We start from the raw sequence: 8,622 nt of genomic DNA, 5'->3' as shown, positions 1-8,622 counted from the left end.
TGAGTCCACAGAGAGGGAACATTTGTTTATTTGGGCAAACGTGCCATGTTAGAGTGGTTCTGAAAAGCTGGGCATGCAGTGGTCCACCCCTGGGGGGCAGGGGGGAGAAGAAGGGCTGCAGAAGGCAGGGATGGGGGAGAGGAGGAGGTGGCGGGTTGGCCCTCAAGGCTAAGAGAGGGGGGCGGGCCTGGGGAGAGAGGAGCAAAGCAGAGACAGACAGGAGGACAGATTCCAGAGGCTTGGTTTTATTGTACAGTATTCTTCTTCCTCAGTGAGATGCCATAAGCTGTGGTGGCACTACACAGGGTCACAGGACGGGGAAGAGCCGCCGGGCGGAGAGCTGGGTGCTGGGAAAAGCCACCCCTCGAGGCATGTCCACTTATGGGTATCACCCCACGGCCAGTCCCAGGCCCCCGAGAGGTCCCTGAGAAGGCAGGCCTCTGGGACGGGGGTCTATCTGAAGGCTCGGGCACTGCTGGGGGAAGATGGAAGAGCCTCCTGGGGGAACGTGTGGGCCCAACTCTGTGTGGCTCAACCAGGGGCTCCACCAGGCCTGATTTACTGCCTTCAGGTCTGAGTTCTGGAAGCTCCTAGGAGCTTGGGATAGCCTGGGAGGGGGCTTGTCCTCCTCTGCCACCTCCCAACTGCCGGCCGAGCCAGTGAGAGACACTATTCTCCCATTTTTAGCTTCCTCGGTGGGGGGAGGGATGATGGACCCTGCCTTCCACCTGCCTCGCCAACCCATCAGCACTGCTTCCTGGGCAGAATCTGCATTTTCACTGGACCAGACCCCGGGCCCAAGGCCCCTTGGGGACTTCTGCAGGGTAAGAAGGCGGCTTTTTCCTGTGACAGAAAGTGCTCGTGGAGATGCTCGGTTCTCTCCTCACAGGATGGGCCACAAACGCTTGGCAGTGCCCTCACATCCGGGGGCTTCAGGCGCCATCCCTACTGCTGGGGGATGTGCTAGGGCCAAACACACCCCTCCCCCTCCTCGCCCAGGTCTCTCCCAGGCCTCTAGTCCCGGTGGGCAAGGATGACTGACGGGCCCCAGGGACTGATACCCCTCCCCTCCTTCTACCCCTCCCTTCCCCTCGCTCTCCATCAGGTCCCCAACCCTGGCTTCCCTTTTCGCAAACTGCCAAAGAAAAGGTAGGATAAGCCCTAAATAAACCAGACAGAAGCAGCTCTGGAACAAAGAATACAAATAGGCAGTGGCGTGCGGAGAGGGTAGGGGGTGGCCGTGGGGGATGGGAGATGATGGCATGCGGCACTGGGATTCCTTAGGGGCGGTGGGGTCCCCACTTCTCCCCAAGGTGTGTGAGAGGTTGGGGGGAGGGGGGTCAACTGACTCAGAGAAGTAGGGTCTCTGGACTGGGCCTTGTGGCTTCCCGTGTTCTCCGTGGGCCCAGCCGGTCACAGGGAGATGAAATCCATGGCCTGCAGGAGCGGCAGGGAGAAGAGAAGCGGCAGCAGCCACGAGGTGTTCTGGGTCAGCAGGCTTGTGCCGCCACACTTGACCAGTTTATCTGTGGAGAGAGGACGGGGTAGAGAGGCAGGGCGGGAATGGAGAGCGACCAGGACTCGGGCAGGCCCAGGCCCAGAGCAAGGCTGCTTTCCCTTGGGGAGGCTGGCGCCATGATGTCTTGGCTGGAACCAGGGCCAACCTGATCTGACAGAACCAACCATCTTTCCCATTTGCCGGTTCCTGAGCCCTTGGACAAATATCATCACAAGAAAACTGTGGGTGAGGAGGCTAGTGCCCATCCTGTTTTCCAGGTGGGGAGAAGGAGGTTTGGGGAGGCCGAGTGATTTGCCCGCAGTCATGGGGGAAGCGTCTGCCACACCACTCTGCCTGTCTGACTGTTCCCTTAGCCCTTCCCCCATTCATGCTGAAGGTAGCGATTCCCCCCCGGGCACAGGCAGCAGTGGGGGGAAGGGGAGAGAAGTTTTGGGGCCACTCCCTATAGTGGCCCAGCCAAGGGGACTGCCAACTGGCCCAGCCAGCCCGTTCCTCCCCAGCCTGCCTCTCCCAGCTTCCTTGGTCTTGTTGGGGGTTTGCCTCACCTCTGAGCACAGAGACATTCCTGTTGGAGACGATGGGAGTCTGGCCAGAGAGGTGGAGTGCGCATGTGTAGGTCCCCTCATCCTTGGTGGTGAAGCCGGACAGGTAGAGGACCTTGAGATTGTACTTGCTGAAGAAGTTGGTTCGGGAGCGGTATGCATGCTCAGGGACCCCAATGGTGCCAAAGAGCACGTGCTTCTTTGTCTCACGGGTCAGGCTGAACTCGTACTGAATGGGCAGGTTGGTGGTATTCTCATGGCGGCAGTCTAGACGAAGGCTCTGGTCCACCAGGCAGGCTGTCAGGCTGGTCACCTTCTGCCCACGGGCCACCTGTAAGACTGGCACCAGCAGTGCCCCCTCCAAGTTGGTGAGGACCTGTAGAGCAGGGGGCCTCCCATCCACATTAACAGTAGAGAAAGGCCTGGCCAGGGAAGGGCACAGGGTCTGCTCTCTGAGCACCTCTCCCCGCCCAGAGGTCCCTGAGGGCCAGTCTACCTTCCCTACTGCAGGCCCCAGCCTACCTCCCTCTACTGTAGTCGTGGGTCCCACCAGTATGTTCCAGGGGCAGGAGACCTTGGGGGAGTTGATGCAACATCCTGGTTCACACTTGGAGATTCCAGCTCAGTATGGGGCAGGCTCAGTGAATTGTGTTTCCAAAAACCATCCCAGGTAGTCAGAAGATCAACTAGGTTGCTCAGCTGACTTAGGGATAAAAGGAGCCCTCTCTCTCCCTTAGTCACCTCTACTTTTCTGAGATCATGAGGAAGAAGCTAGCTTCTCTGAAAGGAAGGCAACCAGGGTGCTTGGAATCCCAGCCCTGCCCCTTGCCCGGTACCTGTCAGCAAGAGAGTGATGCCAATGGTAGGGTTCATGGTGCCGAGAGCTCAGTCCTGGATCTGGGGGTGCAACAGGATGGGAATCAGCCAAGAGGTGGGGCAGGTGTGCCCGCACTTACTGCCAGGGCTGGGGGCCCCTGGGAGACATGCCATAATGGCCACGGAGGGCATCCAAGCCCCTCTCTACAGCCCTCTCCCCTCCCACCTCTCAGTGAATGTGACACTGCCACTCAGCTCTTCCCCATCTGGGAAAGCAGGGGGGTTGGAGAACACACCCTTCGGTGGTGTGTATGTGTGCTGAACACTTACTAGCTGGGTGGCTTTGAGTAAGTGTCTTTAACTTGACCGTTTCCTCTTCCTTCAGGAAGTCAGGGACTTCCTAATTTTTTAATCGTAAAATTTGCAGAACACACAATTTATTATCTTAACCATTTTTAAGTGTACAGTCTCCAATCTCCAGAACCCTTTTCATCTTGCAAAATCAGAACTCTCTACCCGTGAAAACGAAAACTCCTCATTCAGGGCCTACCTATTTCTCGTTCAGAAGAAAATCCCCAATGCCCAAACAGTTCCTGGCATACAACAGATGCCCGAAAGATACTGAATGAACCTGGGCTTTAGATACCCACAGGGTTGTGATGGGGATTAAGAAAAATGACAAACATCTGGCACTGTTGAAGAGTAAGTGATCCAGGGCGTTAGTCTCCGGCCTCTTAGACGAGCGTGGTCAGGTATGTGCGGGGCCCCAGGTAGGACCGTACTTGGCACACCGCTAAGGGTGTTCCCGACTGTGTGTGGGGAAGGCGACAGTGCCATCCTATTGCACAGGTTCTCTGCATCAGAACCAACATGTTTCCAGTTGTCCAGCTCTCTGGGCAGGATTCCTGGGCCTGCCGCTCTCCAGTTCAGCTTCGGTAGCCTCCCTGCCTAGGCTCTCTGCCCTGTCTTTTTTTTGCAGCCTAGGCTGAATCTATATCCTGGCGAGGCGACACAGAGCGGGTAGCCTAGCCCGTCCGCAGCAGTGCTCGCCAGGGAGAGGCCACAGCAGGGGCGTGTGCCTGCGAGTGCGCGGGGCCGTGCCCTGGTGCGTGCGCCCTGGTGCGCAGGGCGCGCCGCTAGCCGCGTCCGGGGTCCCCGGCGCTCAGCCCAGTGGGGGGAGGGAGGGGGAAGGGGGCGAGATTGGGGCTCCCGGATGCCTGCGGCTGCCGTCGATTCCCTCTCAGACCCCTGCTCAGAGGGACCCGGAGGTGCCGTTGGGGAAGAAAGGGGGGCCGACATCTGGTTTAGATTAGCAGACGCTAAGTTACAGAGGGGGTGGCGAGCTTGGGATCTAGGAGAGGAAGCGGGGGAAGCAGCGGCTAGAACTAGAAAGGAAGAAATGGGGCTGGGACTCAAGGGGATGTAGAGCCAAAGGGAGGGGTAGACAGCTGGAGGGGAGGTGCAGTCTGTTTGCCTGTCCTCGGCCTTGCGTCCCCGCAGCTCAGAACCCGGAGAAGCTTTGCGCTCCCTCCTCTCCAGACCGCGTTCGACTAACCCCACCCTTATTCCGTGTCCCTATTCCAATCTTCTCCTTTCCCAGTTGAGGTCCTCCTTCCCCCTCTCTCATCCTTTTCCAGTCCTCGCCTCCCCCGTCTGCCTGCCTTCCTCCCAGTCCCCGCCCCAGCCCCCGCCCGCGGCACTGCGGTTTCCCGTTCCTTGGATGCCCCGCACCCAGCCCGCAGCGAGGTCGCAGGGCAGAGATACCCTTCAGTTTGCGGTCCTCCGTTCCCCCAGTTTCACCGTCCCCCACCCCCGGTCCCGCCTTCGCAGGCTGGCTTTGGGGACGTCTGGCTGGAGAGCAGAACACAAGGCTTTCCTTGGCGCCCTTCCTCCCGGTTCTCCTCCAGCACCCCAGCCCCAGGCGAACGTTCCCCAGCGGGCGAAAGTTTCGCCGCGGCCCCCGGCCTGCAGCAGTTGCGTCCGGCTCCTGCCCCTGCCTGGCAAGCAGGCCCCTCCTCAAGCACTGAGCGGCTCCTTCCCAGGGCGCCCTCCGACCGTTTTCCGAAGCCTCGGATCGGGAGGGCTTGCCTGGGCGCCAGGAGGCCTGCTATCCCTGCGCCCCGGGTCCCGCCCTGCCTCTGGCTCCTACCTGGGCTCCGGTTCTCGGCCGCAGCAGCCTCCTCTAGATGCGCTGCCGCCTCCAGTTGCTACACCCTGCCCGGCGCCCGCAGTTTTCACCAGGGCTGGGAGAGGAGGAGCGGGGAGGGACCGGGGGCTCGGCCAATCAGAGGCTGAGTGGGTAGCGGAAAAAGGGTGGCAGAGGGAGGAGGAGGCGGTCCGATATTGGTGTGGGAGAGTGGCCGTCCGCAGCAAAAGGGGGCCCTCATACTGGGGCTGGCGGACCTGACCAGGGATGGAGGGATTCAGAACCCTGGAGATCAGGGTGGGGCCGCTCGCCGCCTCCCAGAGCCCCGCCAAGATCGCTTCCCTTTGTTTTTCGCTTCCCTTTTAAGGCTTTAATCCTTTCTTCTGACTTAGGCTTCACAAGCCTGTGGGGAAACCAAGGGGTAAGGGATGGATGATGGAGGCCAGCAACTGGGCCCCCTTAGGCAGTGCCCATGCCTCCTCGTTTCCTTTTCAGCTGGAGCCCATCTCCACAGGAGCCGCCAGTGAGAGGTTTTTGGTGTTGGAATATTCCAGGTTTTCTCCAAAGGAAGATGGTAGGATGTTTTTCCACATTGGAGCAGCCCTTCAGAAGCAAGGCAGCACCTGGTCGTTCCTGGTCCCCAGCCCTGCTCCACCCCCTCACCCAACCTAGAGCACCCAGCCCTTCAGAGGCTTTCTGCTCTTGGGCACTAAGTCTCCCTCAGCTCCTGGGCTGGCACCTCCTGGTGCAGACAGCTAGAAGGTTCTTCTCAATTTCATGTACTCCGCCTGCCCCCACTCCCACCCAAGTCCTTGAGTACTGTCTGCTTGGTCTTCAGACAAGAGAAAGGGTGCTGCCCTCTATCGAGCGTTCTGCGGGGTACATTACATCCATGGCCACAATCTGCTGGGTTCATCTCAGCCCACTCTCCATCCCACTTCATGATTAGTAAGTGGGAGAGCTGGCCGGTCGACTTGGGGTGTGGAGCCCCAAGTCCTCAGTGCTGAGCCACTCCATGGCTGCATCCCAGACCAGTGGGAGGGGAAATTGTGGAACTGTGGGAAAGGGGAGGAGACTGGACCAACTAGAAAGGAATACCATGCTTTTAATCCCCTGGGGCACCTGTCCTTGCCCCATTAATTTGAAGTCATCAGAAGCCCTTGGATTTTTTTTGTTGTTTAACAGCCAGTGCTGATGACTTGTCTCTCCCAGCCACGGGTGAGGTGAATTTTTTTTGAACAAAGGTTTATTTGATTGATTTGCATCCTTGTGGCCTCTTTGTGAATTCTGGTGGGGACATCCTGTGGGCTGGCCCTGCCCCCCTGACTACCCATTCTCCTATTTTTTCATAGACATTGGTCCTGGCTCCTTCACTGCAGTTTCCATTAGTGTAATGGCACTGTTGGAAGCCATCCCTGGGCTTGCAAGTGGGAGATTCACTTCCCTCTTCCTCCCTTGGAGGTTAGGTGGCCTCCCGACGCTTAGAGTGATGGAATTTTCTAACTGGAACAAGCCTTGCAGATGGTCCAGTCCAGGGGCCCTTGGCTCTGGTAAAAAACCAGAAGCTCCTGGGGCACTTTATGAGAAATGCAGCTGCCCCTGCCCCCCTGGAATCTCCCTAGTCTAGTAGTAGAGCTGCCTGAGTCTGTACTTTTCACGAGCTCCCAGGCCTGGGACCATCCCTCTTCAAAGATCAGGTGACCTGGCTTCTCATTGTCTGGAGGGTAATTTTTAAGGCCCTGGATGTCCTGGCCCCTGGCGGCCGACCTCCACCACCACCTCATCTTTCCCTTTCATCTTCCTGCTGCATTCCAGATGTGCTAGCCTCCTCCTTGGCACTCCACGCAGTGTCTTCTTTCCTGCTTAACAGCTTTCTGGTTCTCAGTCCAGGGATCTTTCCTATCAGAGCACAGTTGCTTTAGTTGCTTTAGCTTCAGCCTAACCGCTCCCCCCCCCCCACCGGAACACATACACACACAGATGGGGCTGGAGATGGTTACTTTTTTTGGCAAGACATGAGGATACCCAGAGGCCCCTTAACTACTGGAGATATCTGGGCTCTGTCTGGACAAGACCCTGGATGCTCTGTTTTCCACTCTATGGCCCAGTCTCTGAGTGTTGCTGGTTGGAAGGCCTAGCTGTGCTATTTTGATAAGTTTATGAGGACCTGGCCTATTTTCTGGGTCCCCAAGCACTTCACTTCAGGAAGGGGTGGGGAGTGTGGACTCTAGAGGGTGTGGCAATCGTGTGTCAGCTAAAGCAAGGTCTCCGGCTGGATGGAGTTAATGGCTCAAATGAGACATTTAGGGGCTGGGGTGGAACACAGGGTGGTGATGGGGAGGAGAGTTAAAACTCCCATTTGTTAATGGCACAGGATAGGAGTGCTGAAAGCAGGAAGGGTTTAGAGGAATCTACCCAAGGCAAGATTTACTGGCAGACTGTGACTGCCCTGTTGGTCCCTTAGGTCTTTCCTCTCCCATCATCTCCAGTTGCCCCATCTAGAGACACATGGAGTAAATACTCCTCTAAAAATGCACATTCTGGGACTTCCCTGGTGGCGCAGTGGTTAAGACTCTGCGCTCCCAGTGCAGGGGGCCCGGGTCCGATCCCTGGTCAGGGAACTAGATCCCACATGCAAGCTGCAACTAAGAGTTCGTGTGCCACAACTAAGGAGCCCACCTGCCACAACTAAGACCCGGCGCAACCAAATAAATAAATATAAAAAACAAACCAAAAAGTAATAAAAATGCACATTCCTTTAGGATGACCAAGGGACTACCAGCAATTCACTCTTTTTATTTCCCTATTTCATCAGATTGTCTTTTTAATCACAGAGGTGGCAGAAGCCATCTCATCATTTTATAGCTGGAAAATGAGGCCCACAAAGGATAATGATTTGTCAAAGGTCAGACAAATATTTTGGAGCACAGGCAAGACTAGCTAGATCCCAGATCTCCTGACTCCATGTACAGTGCTCTCCACTGCTCCCAGGGTGGGTCTTCAGACTTCTGCTAGACTGACTTCACTGGTGCATGGTGAAATGAGAAAAACAAGGACAACATGGGGTACTCTGAACATAGCTGTCAGGTTGCTGCTTTGTTCTGATCGCCTCCTATTCACTCTGTTGATAAGGGAGGATTCCCAGATTCCCACCCTAGGGTTTTGGAGATGGTTGAACACATGACACCTGACACTGGACAGATGTGATTGACAGCAGTTTATTAGTCACCTGTACTTACAGCCCGGAGGAAGACACCACATGCCAGGCACTGCCACTCAGGAGCTGCACTCAGGAACAGTGAAAAAGCAGGAGCTGTGAGAGGCAGGCTTTGTCGTATCCAAAGGGTGGAATGCTCATTTCCCGCAGGAGGATATGATTGGCTTGTCTGAATAGTTCTGTGGGCTGGCAGGGAACGGAAGCCTGATTCTCAGGGATAAGCAGGGATTATGCCTGGTCCCTGTGAAAAGGAGGGTTAATTGACCAGAAGAACTTATCAGCAGAAACTGATAATTGGGAAGGAGAATTTGTGGTTAGGCCACTTGAGACCCTCCCAATTGGATCACATGTTAAGACAGCTGTTGAGCCCTAATTTTGGGCG

At 56.6% G+C, this 8,622-nt stretch overlaps 1 protein-coding gene across 1 annotated transcript; it reads right to left on the bottom strand.

Moving 5' to 3' along the window:
- Positions 1 to 10: 10 nt before the first annotated feature.
- THY1 (Thy-1 cell surface antigen) lies at positions 11 to 5,135 on the bottom strand. The gene is made up of 4 exons (XM_061203369.1): positions 5,027 to 5,135; positions 2,898 to 2,958; positions 2,065 to 2,400; positions 11 to 1,526 (listed from the first exon to the last, which is right to left on the bottom strand). Exons 2-4 carry the CDS (start codon positions 2,932 to 2,934, stop codon positions 1,414 to 1,416), a joined length of 486 nt encoding a protein of 161 aa, XP_061059352.1. The 5' UTR covers positions 2,935 to 2,958; positions 5,027 to 5,135; the 3' UTR covers positions 11 to 1,413.
- Positions 5,136 to 8,622: the final 3,487 nt, after the last annotated feature.

Source organism: Eubalaena glacialis, chromosome 10 (genome assembly GCF_028564815.1).
Source record: "Eubalaena glacialis isolate mEubGla1 chromosome 10, mEubGla1.1.hap2.+ XY, whole genome shotgun sequence".
NCBI classification, from domain to species: domain Eukaryota; kingdom Metazoa; phylum Chordata; class Mammalia; order Artiodactyla; family Balaenidae; genus Eubalaena; species Eubalaena glacialis.
This window is presented reverse-complemented; position numbering and strand designations above follow the sequence as displayed.

Excerpts from the sequence above, each read along its gene's own strand:
- THY1 (XM_061203369.1), bottom strand. The coding sequence starts at position 2,934 with ATGAACCCTACCATTGGCATCACTCTCTTGCTGACAG. Across the intron at positions 2,401-2,897 it reads CATCACTCTCTTGCTGACAG|TCTTACAGGTGGCCCGTGGG; the intron begins GTACCGGGCAAG and ends TGCTGGTGCCAG. Across the intron at positions 1,527-2,064 it reads GAATGTCTCTGTGCTCAGAG|ATAAACTGGTCAAGTGTGGC; the intron begins GTGAGGCAAACC and ends CTCTCTCCACAG.